At 41.1% G+C, this 21,745-nt stretch overlaps 2 protein-coding genes across 2 annotated transcripts in view; both read right to left on the bottom strand.

Annotated features, from left to right (window-relative positions):
• Positions 1-5,508: 5,508 nt before the first annotated feature.
• On the bottom strand, positions 5,509-10,549 carry BLOC1S4 (biogenesis of lysosomal organelles complex 1 subunit 4). Its single transcript, XM_042838503.1, has 5 exons — positions 10,310-10,549; positions 10,134-10,205; positions 9,823-9,924; positions 8,801-8,935; positions 5,509-6,461 (listed from the first exon to the last, which is right to left on the bottom strand). Exons 1-5 carry the CDS (start codon positions 10,547-10,549, stop codon positions 6,366-6,368), a joined length of 645 nt encoding a protein of 214 aa, XP_042694437.1. The 3' UTR covers positions 5,509-6,365.
• Positions 10,550-11,994: 1,445 nt separating this feature from the next.
• Positions 11,995-21,745, bottom strand: part of PARD6G (par-6 family cell polarity regulator gamma) — a 56,860-nt gene continuing 47,109 nt past the window's right edge. The window contains exon 3 of the mRNA XM_042839899.1: positions 11,995-14,172. Coding sequence (XP_042695833.1) covers positions 13,313-14,172 — 860 coding nt within the window. The 3' untranslated portion in view covers positions 11,995-13,312. The remainder of the gene's footprint in view (positions 14,173-21,745) is intronic.

Here is a 21,745-nt window from a genome sequence, read left to right as displayed (position 1 = left end):
ATCACTTCCTTGTGGAGCTTGTTATGGGGCCCAGCCAAGCTGTTGGCGAAGAACCTTTTCCTGGTATCCACTCTTTCAGATTTTCATATCTTGGAAAAGAGGGTGTCTCCAATCTGGAACAATCCAGGATTACCTAGAGGAAAAACTGATGCTTTTTCTGATCACAAAACACAGAAATCAAAATCACAGCCTGGAGGTGAAATGTGAAAATGATCAGTACAGATTAAGAGCAATGACTCATTAGAGACTAGAAAGCAGAGTAAGTTCAGATACAAGAGGAAAAAAAAACCAAGAAAGAAAAGGGAGTGAGGAGCGGAACTTTTTTAGCATTTTAATGTGAACTGGTGAAATTTTTTTCCAGACTAAAAAGTATTGCTGACCTTATCAGATGGCAATTTGGAGGAAGTCTGTAACTAAGAATACAATCAAGCATTTGGAAATAAAAACAATGATTAAATAAAAGCTACTGCTAGGGAAACTTGGAGACAAAATGTGGAAATACTGTAGTGCATAAGGGAGTGTAGCACAGGCACTGTGTTCTTTAGAGGCCTGGCACCCTCCTCAGCACAAGTACAAATCCCATCAGATCACGGCAGTGAAATGCCCACTGCAGCCTCAGAGAATTATAGAATTACAAATTGCTCTAACTTCAGGAAATAAAAACCACCACCACCACTTCAATCTGAGAAGAACACTCACCCGAAGTTGTTTTCAACTAGCTCCAAGAAGAAAAAAAAGAATGACATGGCACAACCTCTGTAAGAACTGTCACTTCCTACCTCAGGGGATGCTGAGGGTTCTTCACTGCAAACTACCATGCAGGAAGATGTAGAGCCATCGGAGCTCATCCTTGGGAAGGGAGATACAGAGGGGTCAAAGTGAAGAGGGGGGTGGAGATGGTACTCTAAGAGCATTTGGCACAAAAAAGTTCTAAGGACATTCAGAAGGAAGAGGGTATCTTGCCAGTGCTACAAAGTGTTCTAACTCCAAGGCTGAGGTCACAGTGCCCAAAGGATGCTTTATGGGCTTTCTGCTTCATCACTTTTGTGCTTTGAGCTGAATTAAACTGAACACATTTTTAGGATAGTTGCTCTGTGCCTGTGATGAGGAAGGTCCACTGACATCCCAGGTGAGTTCAAATACACGTAGGAATCAGATGGTTAGACAGGCTGCTGGCCTCCCATAACAAATACAGCCAGTCACTTGCGAATGAGATCACACAGTTATGATGGGTCCTGAAAATCTCAGTTTAAATGCTCAGAAGCAGATGAGAAAGCACATACAGTATTTCCTCATCTCTAAAAGGATAGAGCAGAAGTGAAAAAAAGATCAGAGAAGGGCAACAAAGGGCATGAAAGCTCCATACACAATGCCACCAAATTAGATTTCTTCAGCTAAGGGAAGAGGTAATGAAAAGAGAAGTTACAGACATCTATGGGATCAAGAATGTAGATGGGTACTGACTGTTGACTGTGTCCTCCACTACAAGGTAGGAGGATATTGAAAGGAGTATTAAGTAATTACAGATGTATATGGGATGCAACATAGAAGGTGCTTTGGCCAGGAGTTCAACCACAGACACCAAAAGCCTACAAAGGTCTCACAGAATGGAAACAAACATGGATAAGAAAGTCACTGAAAATTACTGAATACACAGAAATCACATTTGGTTTAGGAAATCCCCAAGCTGAAAGTAGTTGAAAACTAGTACTATTACCAGAAGTTATCCCCTTCAAGCAGGGGGAGCTGGAGCAGATTGCTCAGGACCATGGCAGGAAGCACATTTTCCCTGTGAGGGTGAGCAAGCATTGGCACAGGCTGCTCAGAGGCTGTGGAGTCTCCTCCTTGGAGACCTTCAGATGCTGCCTGGCCATGGGCCTGGGCACCCTGCTCTGGCTGACCCTCCTGGAGCAGGGCTGAGACCTGATGGATTTGCCAACTTCAGACAAGCTGTGATTCTGTTGTCTCCATGGACAGGAGACTCCACAATCTCTTTGTCAGTGTTTGATCATTCTCAATGAAAAAAAAAAGTGTTTTCTGATGTTCAGTATATACTTTTTTGTGCCCACTCTTCTTGTCCTACCAGCAAACATTGCTGAAAAGTGTTTTGTTCCCTCTCCTTCACTCCCTTCTTTTCAGGTATTTATACACAGTAAGATCCCTCTGATTCTGATTCTTCTGTTCTCCCATCTGAACAGCTCCAGCTGCCTCACCTTCTCCTCCTGAAATGAAATGCTCCAGTCCCTTATCAGCCTATCCCTGCAAGATCAAGCAGCATCCCATACACCGCCCATGTCAGCTGCCCCTACTTCCACCATACACTGATGTCTGAGCTCACACTGAAGGTCTTGCATCTGTTCCTTCCTGTCACTCCTCCACCTCCTCCTCCCCAGCTGCTTTCCTTTACATCAGGCTCTTCAGTTTCCCTGCAGGAATTTCATTTCCTTATTAATGATCCATTCAGTTCCTTAAATATTAAGTTCCTCAAATGTAAGTTCCAGCACTACCAAATCTTCACTCACCATGCAGCTACGGTACAGTCCTTCTCCATATAGATGCCCATCACCCACGTGGGGCTAGAGCTGCACCAGCAAGTGGTTAAGCACCGCAGAGCCAGATTTGCAGTGAGAAACCTGATGCTCATGCTACATGCTTCAGTGAGTTTCACCTTGAACTAAGCCTGGCTTGAGGCCGGTACACAGAAGAAACACCCAACAGCAGTTGTTGCAGGCTGGATAAAGCTCCGGAGTGGCTTCCTGGCTAAATTTGATCCAAACCCAATCCATTTAGTGCCCAGCAAAGGTTCCATACTGGGAAGCGCTAAGTGCCAGACTGGACCACCATCTAGTCCTACTTCCCCCAGCCTCCATCTGCTGCCAACTCTGTCTCCTTCTCCTAATGTCGCCCCATTCATTCTGCAGAGCTCTAATGAGTTTGCAGCTGCACTGCTCCCTCATTACATGGCATCACTCCACAGCCCATTTTCCCAAGGCATTCCTGTGCTCTCCTTCCCTTGATTACGGGGACACAACTAAGACCAGGAAAAGCCAAGCTAAGAACTCCAGAAGAGAAACCCAACACAAGCTGTACTCTCCTTCCATCTCTCTCTTCCATATTGACTCGCATTCAAAGAATTTCAGGTGCCCATTACTGCTACTGCAAGCTGTTTTACGGTTGTAGTGTTGCAGGGATTCCGGCTTCTGCTTTTTTTCTTTGAAAAGTTTGCTTTCCAGACCTCTTGCTTGCAAAGAAAACCCTGAGAGTTTCACCTCTAAGAAACAGATGGCAATAAATTTATTTTTAAATACGGTAGGCATCCAGCTATTCCCAAGAAACCTCCTGAAGAGCAAATAAAAAAATCAGTGGAAACTTCTTTCTTTCCTTCTCTTTTGTGAAATGGGACAACACTGCCCCATAAGCAGTACCCTCCTTCCTTTTCTTCTACTATGCTTGTTATTTACTCATTTTAACATATTGATAATAATACTTCATTTGAATAGTACTTACAGATTTTTATTGCAAAATCATAACAATTACTAGCAGTAAGTTTGTGAGTAGATATCCTCAAGCAAGAAGAAAACGCCCCAAACCTTCGAGCTGGGCTGTGGCTGGAGGCTGTGCCACCACCCCTAGGCTGTGCTACCACCCACCGGCTTCAGGCTGAATCAGCAGCAGCACTGACATCGCCTGCGCTCTGCTGCTGCAGCACAGCCTCCTTTCACCCAACTTCCCATCCCTCTCTGTATTTCTATCAGCCTGTGGATGCCAGCAGCTGGAGGCTTCTCCTGCCTCATGTTCAGCGGCCAGCTAAACAGATCACCAGTTATGGAAGCATTATATTCAACCGCAGCCAAACCCAGCAGGAATTTTTGTTTTCCAGGAGGATGAGAAGTCCTTGGTAGCTGGCTCAAGAATGCATTTTTTCCCCCACAAAAAAAAATATGAAAATTTATAAGAGTCAATTTTTTTTTTTCCTTGAAAGTTATCCTAACAGACAGGTGTAAGTTTCAGGTGTAAAGTTTTCTTCACAGATGTACTTATCTGGATTATCCTTCTAACTCTGGAAAGCATTTTCACATATGATCACTCTAAATCTCAAGATCAAAGTCTTTGGGAACAGTTCCTGTAAGTGACAGAATCCAAATTAAGTTTGCTGCTTACTTCTTAGCACTTAAACTACTTAAGACTGAAGGTTCTTCTCAGCAGAAGTAATGAACTGCTGTCAGCTCAGGTAACATCAGTGCAATCTAACCAATCTTCAAATCTTTATCATTTGGCTGGATAAATCAAACCTGTCTCTTTTCACGTCAGTTAGGCATATCCTTCTATAATTTCCCTAGTTTTTATGGCACCTGTAGTATACTAGCATTTGGAAAACATTGTGGGTCCAAAGGTAACAAATTACAAATATCAGCCCATGTGCCTGTTTCAGACATAGCTTATCAGTTAAGTACATATTTAGCTAAGACAGTTTGTGTTTTTCTCCAAGAGCTTGGAAAAATAAGAAGATCTAAGATTGAGTCCACCCTTCCTATCATGTAAATACAGCTTTTATTATACATAAACATGTATCTTGCATTATGCAAATATAATCCTGTTTTTTTTTGTTTTTCTTTTGCTATTCCCACTTGGTGAGACTCAGTGGGAACAAGGAGACAGCCATGGTAGCACTTATCAGCCCACTCGGGCAGAGCCAGCATGTGGTTCTAGTTAGTATTATGAGAAGTCCTTAACTTTATAAACTTTCTGAACTATGATCAAGATCAACGTGTTATAAGAACATTCATATATCTGGCTGTAGCCTTACATCATTACAGAACATACATGGGCATGTCTTTTCATTAGATTTCACTCAGAAGGACTGATTAGACTTCATTATTTAGGCATGAGCTCAAGCATACAGTACTTCTTGGAAATGCAACTGTTGCTACAGGGGAACATCTGAACAGTTTAATGCTTAGACAGACAAAAGTAAGGAGGGTGTGGGAATAGAAGGGGTGGGCTCCTCTTCAAATAGTTAAATTCCTGTGATACAGAATTATATGTTTTAGACTCACTCTGTTTAATTTCAGGTAATAGTTTTGTATTAAAACTACTTTCGGAACCTAATGATTTTGACCTCACAATCTTAAAAACTTTTAGGAAACGTCACCTCAGATACTCATTCAGAATCTGGTCTCTGCTGCTGCTGGGAGATGAGACCATACGTTTTTGAAAGCTGTATCTATTAACACATAACCCTCACTGCACAACTACTTACCTTTTTCTTTGCTTGCAACGTAAAACCAACAAGCATGATGTTGTTTCCCTGATGTATGTCTTATTCCTCTGAATTTTGTATATTTGCAGTGAGTTCTTACAGCAATAAAACAGTAGTAAAATTGTTTTTCAACAGGAACATAGAAATTAAAGATTAACAACTGCTAGATGTTACAGGAAGCTGTAGAAAAGGTTCTCAGAAGTAACCATGCAGTTCAGTACTGTTAGGTGAAACCAATACATCAGGTGTTACATAAGCCACTCGTTTATTGACAATTCTCTCACATTCCAGGCAGCACAGACTGTCCCAGTCACTGCACAGAGGTGTGAAAGGGAATAGCATCAGGTCAGGTGAGGCGTCCAATACAGGCTCAGTCCAAAGACGGCCCTGCCTCAACTTACATTCCTTTTCTTTCTGATGGTAAATTATATATATCATACCCACTTGGTTACACATCCCAAGATAACATGTTGCAATAATCAGAAACTGTGGTCACAGTGACCTGATGACCATCAGTAGGCACAGGATGTTCACATCCTGAACTTGGACTACACTGCCCAAGCCAAGTCACGTCCTTGACTCCTCACCAATCTTCCCAGTCCTCCTCTTGCCACCCCTGTACATCCTGAGGTGGTGCAATTCTCCACACCGACTGCAGGGACCAAGTACTTTCACCCCAGTATGTTTAAATAAAAAAAAAAAACAAACCAAAAATAACTGCTTTGTGGTAGTTATTTACATGTGCAGCAGCCCTGATTTGTTAAAAGAGATGTAGTATAAAAGTATGTTTCCTATTACTTCTGTTTTGTTTTTTTTTTTAAAAAGGACAAAAAAAAAAAAAGCCCCAAACTCTAACACAGAAGTATTTTTAAGCTCCTTCCTCATTATAAACTGAAAATGTACACTGTTTTTGGAAGACTTTTCAAATAATATACCCAAAAAGAGATTACCTGAAAATGCTGCCTGTAGGAAGACAATGAGAATCAGAATGGCAATGTGCCACTAATAATACTCAGAAATGCAGCTATTTTGAGGCTGTCATTTCTTTTGTTCACTTGGCTTGTTCTATTCTGGCTGATTCATACCAACTCCAAAACCAAAATGGTCAATAAGGTGCTTCATTAGGGCACGGAAAATAATCTTCAGTCTTGAAGAGGACAGGAGGCTCATAGGCAGTCTGCTGTCGTGAGGAAGACGATTTCTGCAAATCAGATAAAGTTCATTTTTTGCTTTTGTAAAAAATCAAGTTTCAGAGAACCTACAGAACTGAAGTGGAAAACAAAAGGAGTTTTAAAGCCATATTCCCTCACTCAGGTGAACTTCACATTGCAGCTCAGATGGATCTCACTTATTCTTCGTGTTACTTTGACTTTTGCCCTTTCATCACCTAAATAAACTCAGTCTTGAAAAGTGCAAAACATGCCAGCCTTTGCAGGAGCCAAATGGGAAACAGTCAAGTCATAGTAAAATTCTTCCTTTTGCTCCACAAACTTTTACCTTTCCTGCTCCAGCCTTCTGACATCTTCTCAGCTGCTTCCTTCGAATTAGCCTCAGCCTGTATTATCACTTATTTGCTTAAAACAGTCCTCTTTTGAAATCAAACCTAGCAGATGTTTCTTTCAGGTTTGCTGCTCCTGCTGAGCTTCTGCATCAAGCATATATTACACTATACATACTATGACCTATGGTTAAAATAATACGGTAGTGAACTGGGGAAGAGTTGTTATGCTGCTTTTCAGGAAAAGTGTACACTTTCATCTTCAATACTCTCTATGTAACACGTAATTATCATAATTATGCGTTGTTTACTAAAACTGCCCAAGTAGACAACAGCAAGGACCACTACTGACTGTTCTGTCAGCCTTCTTGTATGTAAATAACGCTGCATGGCAACACAGAGCCAGGGTATATTTTCAACATATGGCCTTAAAGAAAAGGCTTAAAATCGTGTTTTGATTAATTAAAAACTTTTATGAAATAAAAAAAAAACTTTCATGAAACTTCCCATGACAAAATCTGATAAACAGTTTTGCAGAGCTCTCAGTCAGTTTGCATGTGAAGTTTTTCAGCTACTTTTTTGCCTGTCTGGAGCAAAGAGATGAAGAGTCTTCATCAGTGATAAAGAGTTAACAGTAGCATACTTGAAGCTTAAGAGTACACCCACAAAACAGATGAATGACTTTCCACCCTATTTATTGCTGAAAAACTGCTGGCAAAACGTTCCCATGCAACACGAAAAACCATTTTATTAGAACTATCAAACTTTTAAACTGAAAACTTTACAGAAAATCCTGTTGAATATTTTTCAAGGGTGAAGCATCAAAGCTATGATGCTCCTATCCACAGCTGCCAGAGTTGTTGTTTGCTTTTTTAATTAGCCCATACATAGCAGTTGTGATGCTGTTTGCTTTGCATGTTGTTCATTTATTTTCTTATTTATTTTAGAACGAAGGGGCACCACTGAATTTAAACACCGAAGAAAATGAGGCACCTGGAAGTTAATGACTAGCAGCAAATAGTGCTCCTGAACCAAGTCTTACCAAGACAATATTCTTTTCAGATTTTTTTGGTTTTTTTTGCTGCCACACAAAGTTACAATATGTAGCAAATAATAAATAATACTTCAGCAACCACATCTTCCTCTCCCACTCCACAAACTGACTTTATTTCAGCATTCTCACTAATACGAGATGGAGACCTGAGCTAGAATGGGATGGACATAGGGAAGGATAAAGGAAAGACTGGGTGCTGACAAGATGCAGAGAGATACGCTTGAATGTGGTATATGGTCCATTACAGCAGATGATGACAAGAAGTACGAGATGTGAGGCCACAAGTTTTGGTGTTTTTTTTTTTTTTTTTTTTTTTAAATTCAAAGGTTATTTTAAAAAGTAGTGCACAGTGTCAGTTGTTTAAGGCTTGGTATGGCATCACCTTGAAACATTCTACAGAGGGTACTTCATGTCTTCTGCAGAAAAACAGACCGCATGTAGTCATGAGGGAAGGTAGAAAAAAAACACACATCCCTTTCAGACAGTTTGACAAGATGCTAACACCATTACCAAACTGTGTGGACTGTGGATAAATACAACCCTTATAATAAGTATATTGTGTAGCACAGTTTTTACTTCCTATTCTGCTAACATTTTGGCAGTAACTGCATTAATGCATCATATTGCTTCAACAGTGTTATCCGTGTAGGCTCTTCCTACCTGCTTTGCATACTGTCAGAGATCAGGGATGCTTCAATATGGGCTTGCTCATTACATGTTCCTATTGGGCCCTTCAGGTTCCCTTCTTCATATATTCAAACTTACTCTGGAGCATAACTCAAAACTTGTCAGTTCACTTGTCAGAACATGTGAGGGTTTTTTTTTTTGTTGATGTTGTTTCAGATAAACCTGAGAACTTTGCAAGTGTATTAATAAAGTCCACGAGTTTGATGTTGAAATTCATTTGTATGTGTAACAAACTTACCGTTTATTGTTCTAGTTTGTACCAGTGTCCAGTGGTAAGCAGAGAGAACTAAAGCTTACTTACATTACGGAAGGACGGCATGCTGATCGTGTGCAAGATTTTCTTGAATGTGCTTGGAAAAGCTCCAAGGTCTGTTTCTGCCTTTACAACCCGTTCTTCCATTCCAGCCACGAGGTTTGCAATCATCTTCACAAAAGCCTACATGAGGAGAAGAAAGAAGAACAAAGCAGCACAACATTTTCACTAATTCACGTTAAAACAGGATTTGTATTACAAAAAAGCAGTGAAAGAAAGTATCGCTAATGAAAAAGCAGAAAACCACTTATACTCTATTCCCCTTTCATCTGCAAGTCCAATTTATTGCCACAAATCACTCATGAGATACTCAGACTGCAAAAACAGGTCACATCTAATGAAACAATTAGTCTGACCCTTCCTATCTACTTTTCAAGAAATTAATTTAGATTTCATAGAATTATAGAATGACCTGGCTTGAAAAGGACCACAATGATCACCCAGGTTTAAGCCCCCTGCTATGTGCAGAGTCACCAACCACCAGACCAGGCTGCCCAGAGCCACATGCAGCCTGGCTTTGAATGCCTCCAGGGATGGGGCATCCACAGCCTCCTTGGGCAATTTCTTAGAATTTAGATACCTATATGTTTTTCTATAGAAAGTGGGATCAAGAAGGTGAATCACTTGGAGCGTTGAAGCTTTACCAGAAATTGACAGTTCTCTCATTTCGTTAGTCTCAGGATAGTTTTCACAGTGACTTTGAAAGATGCTATAAAAAAAAAAAAAAAGAAGAAGAAAAAGCAATACTATTGGCTTTCTGAAAATAGAAGGATAGCTGCCTTGCTTCAAGCAGCCCATTTGAAAACCAAAAGACATTTTGTTCTAGAATGTAAGAAACTGTTCAGCAATTGCATTCTTTTCATTATCCCCAAGCACTGAATCTGGAGCAGATATGAAAAAGAAGCGAACCCACTGAACATTCATGCATGCACACACCATTACATCAATGACTGACACAGAGGGGGACCTTCTGAGTCTGGGAACACAGCCAGAGGATGCCAAACACGTACCTCCAGCTTGTCAATCCTCCTGTATATCTGCCTCATCTCGGTAGCTTTGGTGTAAATTTCAGGTATGCTCTCATTGACAACTTGGGATGAATCACTTCGAATCTATAGAGGGTGAGTTGATGGGATTATACATAAATCAATGAATAGAGCAAAGTGTTAAATACTAGATTTCATTTATAAAACTACAACTTTCCTCCCACTGAGCGGATTAAATCAAATGGATTAAAAATACTAGGGGAAAAAAAAACCAAACAAACCAAAGCCAAGTTAAAAGCAGCAAGTTGGACAAGAGATCGGCGCCTCCCACGTACCATGTCCAGCATCCCCACAAATTCGTCTACTCTCGTCAGCAGCTCTTCCAGGCTCTTCTCTAAGCTTTCCACCTGCAAAACGCATTTAAATGCTTTCGGGGTGCACAACCTCAAGCGCGGGCAGCAAGCGAACGGCAGCGCGCCGAGCACAAAGCAGGGGCACCCCGCCCGCCCACCTGCTCGCTGAAGGCGCTACGCTCGACCAGCAGGTACGCGCTATAGGCGGCGGCGGTTGCGCTGAGCGACGCGTCCAGCGCGTCCCCCTCCTCGTCCTCCTGCCCGCCCAGCCCGGAGGCGTTGCTGTGGCTCTGCGACACGTTCCCGCTGTCCCCGCCGGAGCAGACCCCCGCCGCCTCGGCCCCTGTCCCCGCAGCCGCCATACCGCCGCCCGGCCGCCCGTCAGGCGACGCCTCCATCACGTGAGCGGCCGCAGGCGCATGCGCGGTGTCGCCGCCTCGCGCCCCGCCCCGTGGCCGCGGGGGGTGGCCCCGCTGCTTACGGCTCTCCCGGACTTTACGGCCCCGCTCCCTCAGGAGGCTCCAGCTAGCGAGAGCTAACCTGCACGGAGATCATCGATATCCACACACAGGACTTGCGTTTGTAGGATGGTGCATGCAAAAACAGAAGCAGGGGGTTTGAGGCTGTTTGGTTGTTTTCTTTTTTCTAGTTGATGCAAATGAAGACAATGTTTGCAAGCCTTGAAAGTCACGCTGCAAAGCATCAGGGCCAAAGTTAATTCTGTCACTGCTCTGCCCCTGTGACGCCCCTCCACTCCTCTCCACTAAGCTGCATTTCCCACCTCAGCACTGTCTCCCCCTCCGCATGCAGAACCAGATTTGGGTATTTTCTAATAGCGCATGAGCTGGAGAGACACCCAGCCTCCCCCCAGCAGAGCTGCCGCACCTCACCATGAGAAAGGTGCCTTAAGCTTTTCCTGAGGAGACAGAACCAGGTGAAGGCCTGAAGGAAGACTGGAGTCTCAAAGAAAGCCTTGCTACAAAGAGCAGAGCCCCCACGGGGATCAATGCAACAGTACCATTTATAAGGCAGGATGGGAAGACATGGGAAGAAACATTGACTCTCTTGGTTTTCACTGCACGGTTGCAGCAAGAGGCAACCCTGAACTGGTAATCTGAAGTTGTCAAAAACATACCCCAAAAACATACCTTGTTTCACCAAGGAAGTGTGATACTCCTACAGAAGTACTGTACTCCTGCCCTTCAGGATAAGGGAAAGGATATAGCACAGAAGTAAGCTTAGTGCACATTTTATTGCAGACAGGTCACAATTTCATCAGTTAAATAAGGCAAAATGAGTAACCCTCAGCCAGGCAAAACAACTTATTTAAAGAAGGTGTAACAAAACCCTCCTGATAAGATGGTGTGACTGACTGAAGCGTATCCAGCTATTCAGTTTTTTAATGCACCAATATAATCACTTTTTTTTTTTTTTTATGAAAACCTTTGGTAAAGTACAAACATGTATTTAAGACATAGGATCAATGTGCTATTCTTACTGTGCTGGGAAAAATAAGTATAGCTCTATAACTGCTGTGACACCTAGAAAAGGTTTAATTAAAGAGTCTTAAAATAAACTTTTAAAGCAAATCTAAAAGAAACATACTAAGTTCAATGTCCCAAACATACTTAACAATGAGCAGAAGACTGGTTGTTCCACAGGCATTCTAAATTAGCAATAATCAATTAGTCCACATATCCTTTGTCCAGTCATTACATATTCCAAAATGGAATGTAATTTTTTTTTTTTTCAAACCAAGACTTCTGAATTTTCATATTCATACAATATTTAAGAAATGTCTATTTCACCATATAAAAAAAAAAAAACCTTTAATGTACTACAAAGTTAAAAACAAAAAGAAAAAGACAAGCTAAAAGTAGAAAAATACATTGTAAAACATTTATATTTTGCTCCTTACACTGATTGAGATGTAACAAAATACTTTAGATTTGATCATTTTAACAAATTCATGGCATTTCAGATGTGAGCAGTTATCCACTCAGCAGTCACTGGTTACTCCTTAACTAGTATCCAGTAGGGATGTCTGGCCACCGCCAACATCCAGCATATTGTAAGTTTCTAGAAATCAAGTGTAGACATAAAGCTTTATGATTACTAGAAGAGTTCAAAAACAATAGAACTATTCTAAGTTAGGTTTGAAAGACAGTCAGCATCCCTCCTTGGTATAGCAATTGGCCAAATTTTGGTAAGAAAGGACCTCCAGGATTTAGGCTGTATACAGCGAGAACCTATCTTGGTGGGGAAGGAAACAGTCCTAGCACTCTCCCATTTCTTTTCACCTTCTTGCGTGTAATGTATCCCTAGAATTCACATGAACTTGATACTGAAAAAGAGATGGTGAGAAAATTTGAAGAAGAGGTATTATCTAATAAATATCAAAAATAATACATTTGACACATAATGAACAGTTTTAAGCTCTCATTGTCATGATTTTGTTTTCCCATATAGTATAGATCTGTGTTGCAGGCAGATCTGCCTCTGACCAGCAGGCGGTGCTGATCCCAAAGCAATAACCCTCTCAACCTCCTCTCCCTACACTTTAAAAAATACATACATTTTTTCATTTGGGAAATGCATTTGCAGCATCTCCCTACCATTGTTACCACTACGGCAGAAAACTACTTTTACAGAGCTTGTCTGGTTTAGACATAACACTGCAAATGTGGTATAAACAAATTAGCAGAAGGTCTGTATGTAATGCTATTGAGAAGAGCTCTTTTAAAACTCATATCAGAGGAAAAACAGATTCCACTTCAAATAGACATTTGTTATTACTATTAAAACCTAACTCATATACATGCGTGTATAAATACATCCACCCATGCATTCAAACCCAAGCATGTAGCACTGCCAGTGGTAGCTTGTAAAACTGCTTAAATTTATACAAACTACAACTAATCTGCCCTCTTACTTTAGGACTGAGATATAAACCAGCTTTTACACTCTGGCATTCTCCTGATCAATTTTGCAGTGCATGGCAGTCTTCTCTCTAACTCCAAATGCCATGTTTCCTAGACAGCAAAAATATTCTGCACCTGTGAGGTCTATGAGAATATCAGCTCTGTTTTGTGCATAACAAGTTCTAAGAGTCAATTGTCCCCATTGGCACTTAAGACTGAAAAGAGTTGCAGCAATTGCTACTAAAGCGTAATAACTGTGCCATCCTCCTCAATTCCTCCTCGGGGAATAACCAGACTGTGTCTGGGATCAGTTTTTAAGGAACTGAGTAATTTGTGGATGCTGCCATTGCTTTCTCGGCCAGAGTTGTTGTTGAGCACCAGGTCCCTTTGAAGTCTGTGGCTAAGGCTGCTGCCATTGATTCTAGAGAGGCTACTGGAAGTAAGGCTGTGCAGTTTGGGAATGTGCTGCGGCTCCAGACTGCCCTCGATGACAATGTCAGCCTCTTCGTCACTCTCCATTTCATCAGGATGGAAGTTCTGCAGTACGTGAGATGTAGGCAAGCTGTGGTGACTAGCGGTGCTGTCTGTAGACTGCCCAGAGCTACCAGACATCCTACTGCTCCGAATAATATTGTTCCTCTGGTTCGCTGGCTTGACCGTGATAATAAGGTTATGGCTGTTAGCAATCATCATGTCTGTGACTTGGTCGAGAGTCTTTCCTGCTACTTCAATGCCGTTAACTTCCAGGACTTCATCATTTACAGCCAACAAGCCTGTGCTCTCTGCTAAGCCCCCAGGAACCATACGAGAGATGAAGATACCAGGTACTTTTTCCAGTCCGTGAGGAGTAACCCTTACGCTGGTGCCATCGCGTATGTAAAATCCTAAAGGTTTCTCACACCCGTGTCGATACAGCCTCACTCTCCTGTGTGTTTCAGGAAGAATGTCCACATCGATTATGGAAGACACAGGCCTAAAATCGTGAGGCATGCCGATATTAATGTGAGGACGCCGGCGGAGGTTGTCGTTGCGGAGTGTCACCAGAGCCTTCTTCTTCCTTGACAACGTGTTGGTCCCAAAATTACTGTAGTCCACTTCATCTGAAAGATAAAACGCACCACTGTATCAAACAGAATGATTCAAACTGCAGGGAGTTTTCCCTCCTTACTCTGGTTCACTGAAGCTGTACTCCCAATAATACAGAAGAAGTCAAATTCTTCTGCTTACCCTCACCTTTGTTTCAGTTTAAGTCCATTGACACATCATTCAGAATGAATTAGCTGTTTCCAATGCCTTATCCATATATCTTCCACATTTTGAGGAAGGAGGCTTCTGATTTCATACTCTTGCATGGAATGCAATTACTTGCAGCTGCAAGCCTGATACACCTTCTTATATGACACTGTATTTTCAGAGTTAGATAGTAATTTTATACATATATGTCACATGGAGAAAAATGTGTATGCAATTCCTAATATAAAAGTCTGAATGAAAGAATATTTTAATACCCGTCACAGCATTAACTGATAGCAGACCTCAAGCACAAACACAAAAGCAGGGTATGAGAGAGTTAGCTGGATATGTATTTGTAGCCTAGCCACTTTCACTGAGGGATTTATGTTAACACACACCTATCAATGCTGCACTCTTCTCTTTGGAATATTTTAATTTCTGAAGAATTTGACAGCCACAGGAAGTGCTAAAGTGTTAAATTTAAAACAAAAAAAAAAAAAAGAAAAATTGTGGAAGTAAGGTGCCCAAGCAGAATAGAAGAGGGGAGAGAGAAACTGCCCTGTTGCATAGTCCATATGCTGAGGAGCACAGAACAGATGCGGGCTTGCACAAACCCTCCCACTCTTGAGAAAAATCCAGAGGAAAGCAGCCTTTGTCAGATCTACTGCAGAAGTTAAAATACTTTGGTCTCTGTCAATGTATTCAATGCACTTCCAGGGCATGTGCAAAGTGATCTACTTTAAACCAGCTGAACAATACATAAATGCCCACTGACACGTCATTCCATTTTGAGCTTCACAAAAAATACCTAAATATTCATGAATTACCTAGTGTAAAAAAAATGTGCCACTGCAGTTCACATTAGAAATACTGTGCATATTTTGAACATGAAGCACAATACTAGCTAGAAAAGCATTTCACCAGGGGTTTAAACATGCTAACACTATTCAGATAAAAACGAACAAACTTTCAGTTTACTGTTGAAGACAAGCAGTAAAATACAGAAATACAATTACTTTACAGAAGTGTGGTGAAGCTTTTGCTCATATAAATTAATCCTGCATAACAACACTTGAGAAAGTAAAATAATATCTCTAGATAACAAAGGTTGGAAAAAGCACGCTACCGAGGCAAACTTTACCCCAGACTTTCATTTTAAGATGGTAAAGCTAAAATTACATTACATGCAAGTTTTTGTTTGAAACTGCCTCTTGTACCACGCAAAAACTAAACTCAAACCAAAAGCTGCATGTCATTAAGACTCAGAAAATCAGTCTGGTGACTGCAGTTCATTGCACTGCAGGTAAAATTAAACATGCCCCAGTCATCCCCCTCTCTGCTGACAACACCCAGGTAGCTGTTCCCTGCACCTCTGTATATGATTATTAAGACTGAATGAGTAAGACTGGCCTGCAAGCATTTTACCAGATCAGATGATTTCCTGACAAGAGTTTTCTTCTCCTTAAAAGAACAAGAACAACCTAGAGTTAATTCTCACAACATTCAAGCTTGTCATAATTGAGTATTAATGTCATAGGGAAACTAAAGAAGCACAATGGTCCATCTGACACGTACAGGTGGGACATGTCTGAAGTTGCTTCTTTTGGCTGAACAATGAAGGCAATGACAAAAAAGTCCTTATTTTGCTTTTATGACCTCCTCACCTGCGCTGAGCCCACTAATCTGTCTCTCTAGATGACTGCCAGCATTCATGACCTTTGGGCAACTTCCAAATAACCACCACCACTAATAATAAAGAGCCCAGTCTGCCACAAAAATGCTCATTCTCCTCCAAACCATGAACCATGAGGCAGGAGGAGAGATTAGAAGTTATGTTATACTGGATTATTGACCGTTTTTTAAATTCAAGTATTCCAGGGCTGGAAAAGATTAAAAAATGAAGTCGGTGCACTGTTGACTGGATCTGTTTTTAAGACAGCATCAGGCATCAGTTTTTGATTCTGATTCTCCATGGGACCACTTCTGAGAAAGATGAAGACCCAACTTTAAAAGGTGAAACTGTTAAAATCTATTGCAGGATGGAAAAAGGGAGTTAATTTGGAGTGCTTTTAAGGAAAAAAACATACAAAAGTAACACACAATTAACTATTTTCTGGAAGAAATTCAAGTACAAAATATACATTCCTTGACAATACAGGGATTATCGCATTGCTTGTATTCAAGATGACCTGCTAGAACAAAACAGGTTGTCATGTTATTCCAAGCTTCTACTTTTTCAGCAGGAATAAAGCCAAGTATCCATACTGAAGTTTAACATCAGTTGTTGCTGGGGCAGCAGAAAGTCAATCTCAAGAAAAATTTCCCTCCTCACCAGAACCGGGAGAAGTCAGCCAAATATCACCACCTTTCAGCAGCTACAGGGTGGTCAAACAGTGACCTGTCACCTCTTTCCAGTTATGCACTGTTCAGGTGGTATGTGTCAGACCAAAATGAAAGCTACCCATCACTGCATAATTTACAACAACACGCTTTGAATGAAGGTCAGTTACTAGGTTTTCAATTTCTTCACCATGCAGGATTCCAAGCAAGAATGCCCTTTTAGCTAACAAAACTGACTGTGCCTGAATCCTGATCCCAAGGTAGACAAGTATGCAGTATATAAACCAGACAGAGCTTGTATTTCATGTTTCTCCTGTTGCAATATTAAGTCCTCCTTTTGCAGAATAAAGGCTACATAAATCTGTATGCATGCTGGCAGGACAAGTGCCATCAAGAGGCACATCTAAGCAGTACTTAATGTCTCGTATTTTACAGGGTGTCATGTTTTTCTGTCTTGAACAGTGGTCAGAGTGAAATGTGATGCACAGATGACAGAAGGATAATTAACTTTTAGGTGCTGAGTACAGCCTCCATTCTTTACAATCTGGCAGACTGCACCGAACATTCACCTGTACAAAATACAATTTCAGACACAGATAGGCTGTGAACTGGATAATCATGGATAACCACTGAATTTTGAAAGACTTAGATCTAAACTTTATTTGGGCCCATTATCTTCAATAGGAAACAAGTCATCTTGTTCACCTTTTCTAGAGAAAAAAAACCCAAAACATTTACCACAGCTGGAGAAGCAATCATCAGCTCTCCAGTTCTGTCCTACACATAAGCACACCCCAAAAAACCCTCTTTCTTTTTTTTCCTATAGGCATTGAAAGTTACTGCACCAGTCCTCCACAGAAAGTACATTTTTCAGAACATTCTGCTATCTGGCAATAAATAGCAATAAAAACTTTAAGTACTTTGGATGCCTGCATCCTTCCCGTTAATGTTTGTGGGTTGTTTGTTTGTTTTTTTTTTTTTTTTTGCCTGTCTCCTTTCTTTGAAATAGTTGTCACTACCCACTTACCCATCAGAACCTTTCTGGTAGGGATTATATATGCTACAGCTCTCTTCATATAGAAATACACTTGTGGTAAGTTTTCTTTATACCAGTGTTTTCTCACCTCAATTGGTGGAACTGCCTCTTGTCCAGCAACGGTAAAACCAATAAAGGTTTTTGCTTTCAAGTATGGATATTTTACTTAACGAATTTCTTTTAAAACATATCTAAAAAGTTACAGATGCCCACACTTTCGAGGTATTTACTCCTCCAACAATTTTGTTATCAACTCGTGACTTACAAAATACATTATACCTTCTTCCTGGTTGCCGTCATGAATCCTATTCTTAAGTCACAGAGTACAGCACAGCACAGCACACTTAAAGAGCTATTTATAAGGGTAAGAAAACTGCTTAGAGCATCTGGTTGTAGCCAAAAGAGTATTGTGTTTCTTTGATTTACATGAAGGAAGAAATTATAGACCTTCTGAAAAAGCCACCAGGAGCACCACTCCCATTGCTTGGACAGCTGCTTTTCATAGGAGCTGCCTGCCAGATGAAATACCAAAGCTTAGCCAGATAAGATTGTATAAACAAGCTGAATTCCACAGAGAAGCAGACTGCCAGGCTCCTATAGGAACAGTTCATTTCAGAGTCCATTTTTTCAGTGTACATACACTCATGGCTCATTATTTCCTCTGGGAACTGTGGAACATTAGTTGACAGCTCTGGAAAGTACTTCAAAGACAAAATTACTTCCACTAGGGAGAGCAGCACTTCAGGCAGCTTGGGAAGGAGGCCAATGAGTCATTAATAGTGAAGGGTAACCCCTCAATCCAGCAGATCTCTATTACAGAACATTCAAGTTTGCAGCAGTCATAAAACCATTTCAAGAGAACATGTCATGGTTAACCCTTCTACCTTTCCACATCCACTCTACAGACACCGTCTGTGCTTTACATGAGTTGTATTCAGTGTCTATTTTCTCAGAAAGATCAAAGTCAGCCACATTTGTGAAAGCAATCAGACAACATATAAGCTGGCAGGCTCTCACTAGCAACTTGCAAGCTGACCACATGCAAAGGGATTTACAGAGGAAACAGATATGAACTGAACTATGGCTCAGGGAGGCGGGAGTCCTGTGCCAGTATCACTCATCAAGGAGCGTTTAAGGGGGAAAAAATAAGGTTATCTAAATGCTAACACAGCATTCCACATTACAGGAATATTAAAATCATCTGTCTGCCGCCAGCAACCTCTGGAATACCAATCCAAAAAACACTGCAGGTAGAGCAGCTGTAGAAGCTATTCCATTAGAAGGACAAGTAACACACTCAGGTGTGCATGCACACACATGCTTAACTACTCTCTTCCATCACATTGCTGTGTCAGTTCCTTCTGATACAACCTCATCAGCCTTTGGAAGACCACCTGAACAGTATAGCTTAGGTATGACATTCAATGGGGCTTCAGAAGCACCAAGACCAAATCAATACGAGAGCATATCATTCTCACTATCTTAAATCTCAGTTCATTTGTTTTTAAAATGACTTTTTTCCCACTTTTCGTAAACACAGTGACATTTTTGAAAACAAATATCACCAAATAACTGAGCTAGAAATAAAGTTTGAGATCACCACCCTACTCTAGCCTAACCCCTACCAAACTGCTGTTCTGTGAGAAGCAACCTCCTACAGTGATTCAGTATTAAAAAGGTAAATTCCCACTTAGATACTTCCCTATCTAGCAAGCATTCATTATCTGATTAGGATTAAAATCAAAGGAATACAAATGCACATCTCTACACTCGACACATTTATCAAATTCAAAGTATTCTGCTCTCATTCACGACAGCGAACATTATTTTGTTCCTTAGTCTCGCATGTTACAGCAAGCAAAAGTATAATTGCATTAGGTGCAGGCTCTCTTTGCAGTGGCAGACACACACAGGAGATATTTCAAAGCCACTTGCATCAAGGATGGGGACAATCACTCTGGAATTTAATATGCAGCCTCCTGCACTTCTCTCTGCTTGTCATCAGAGGCCACTGTTCCCTTGCTGAACCTCTTCCCTCCTTGGCAGAAGATTCTTTATGTTGGAATAGCAGTGCTGCTCCAAAGGAGCAGAAGCTGTTGCTCAACCTGCAAGTTTTTTGCCCTTAATCTGAGAGGCTTTAGGAGGAAGAGGATGCCAACAAATGTAAGCAAGTGTCCAGGCCTGTACCTCTCTAAGTGATCCTCACCTCCTACAAGCCCTCACACAGCCTCCTCTTAGTAAGCCAAAAAGCAACTCTCAGATTCCTTGTCTTATAGGTGAAGTTGTGGCCTCTAGCTTGTTTGGGAGGGTTTTCAGTTGTTTTGCTAAGTCCGCTGTCATTATATCTGAGGTACATTCTCCTTAGATACCACATTTATCTCTACCAGAATGGTCTTTGTTTGGGTTTCTTTTTCTCCCTGGGACAATGTTGCCAAGACAATCTTCATTTAAAGGAAGAAGATTATCATGGTCCTCTTCCTATTTAATTTTCATGTGTGATGACCCCTCTCCCCTTGCTTCCTTGCACAAACCACATTATGCCAAAAGATACAGCATTGAAGCAACAGAAAGTTGCAGGTTTTGAGTTTTGGCTTAATCATTTAGCTCATTTTTTGACCTGCAAAAAGATGTGGGACCTCTTCAGTTCATTCAGAAGATCAAGCAGATGTTGACTGCTTGCTCCCTATACGTTGGCAAAGGAAATATTTTATTTCCAAAATAAAATGGCTACACCCAATGCAGAGCAAAAAACAACCAAACAAAAATGAAGAGGCCAAGCTAAAGTTAACTCCTACTAATCTAAGAAAATAACAGTATCCACTGCTTTAATAAGATTCTTACTGCCTCTGTGTACCAAACGTGACTGTTTCCCACACAGTACCAGAAAAATTAGTTACTTTTGCACATGTTTGAAGTTTGGAAGATAAAGGTAAACAGAGATTGAACCACAGAGCAAATTTGGGAAAATATCACTCTATTTTTCATAGCTACGATATTTGAAAAAAAACACAAAGTAATGAAAGAAAATCACCTAAGGATCACATTCATTCAAAATCTTTATACATCTGACAGGAAAAAAAAAAGTCTCACAGGAGTCTCTGAAGAAACTGCAAATGAAGCTTGGAAAGGCACCACGATAGGGAGCATAAAATAAAGGTAATCCATAGGTCCAATGAAAAGCTTTGGAGAAGCAGCAGTACTGCACCTGGTCAGAACACCACCCTGTAGATACAGATCCTAAAACAGAACCTTTTCCTAATTTCAGGAATAGCATCACCAGCAGTGAAGACCACCCCTGAGCTCTGCAGAACAGGCAGCAGAGGAGAGACACTGGGCAGGCAGAACCTTTGTCACCCAGCTAATGCAGCCTGCAGCTTGCCCAAGGGAAACCAAATTTAGCATGCTGTTAGGCTCTCCCTCCTGCTGCTTTCTGCCACCTGCCACAGTGCTCTGTTCATTCCAGAGTCATCCTCCTTCCATGGCTGCAGGCAAAACTGACAGCAGACAAGAATTGTTTATTATACTGCATGCAGATATCTGCTAATCACATTTTTGCAGCATATATAACTTGTTTTCCTGTTTAGAAGGAAAAACATCCCAGAGCTGGGAACATCAGCTTTGGAGGCAGTGTACCTACCAACCTCCCTGGTGTCTGCAGCTCAGCTACTAATTTCACTGGGTTTCATCTCCTTTCCTGCCCCACTACAATTCTTGCCTACCTAAAATTAAGATTTTTTTTTTCTAGTTTAAAAGAAAGACAAAAAAACATAATATTGCCAGGACAAGCCCTTTTTAAAAGGCTCATAACCACAGCAATGGGGTCATACAACTGTTGCAAACATCAGATCTGCAAAATACAAGGGTACTATCAAGAAGAATTACAGCAGTATAGAAAACAGTCTCTTTCTCATGCATTCTTTTGCTGACTAACACCTTATTCATCCCAAGCTAGTTCAGACAAGCAGGCTAGGAAGCACCTTCTTAGACTTCTAAATTCCCATAAAAAATAACTGGAAATAAGAAACAAAACAATACCCAAACTGTGGAGAGAAACTGATATTTAA

Source organism: Centrocercus urophasianus, unplaced genomic scaffold (genome assembly GCF_019232065.1).
Source record: "Centrocercus urophasianus isolate 14NV4802_14NV808 unplaced genomic scaffold, USGS_Curo_1.0 seq_11, whole genome shotgun sequence".
NCBI classification, from domain to species: Eukaryota; Metazoa; Chordata; class Aves; order Galliformes; family Phasianidae; genus Centrocercus; species Centrocercus urophasianus.
Note: the sequence above shows the minus strand (reverse complement) of the source record. Positions and strands in the feature narration are given on the sequence as shown.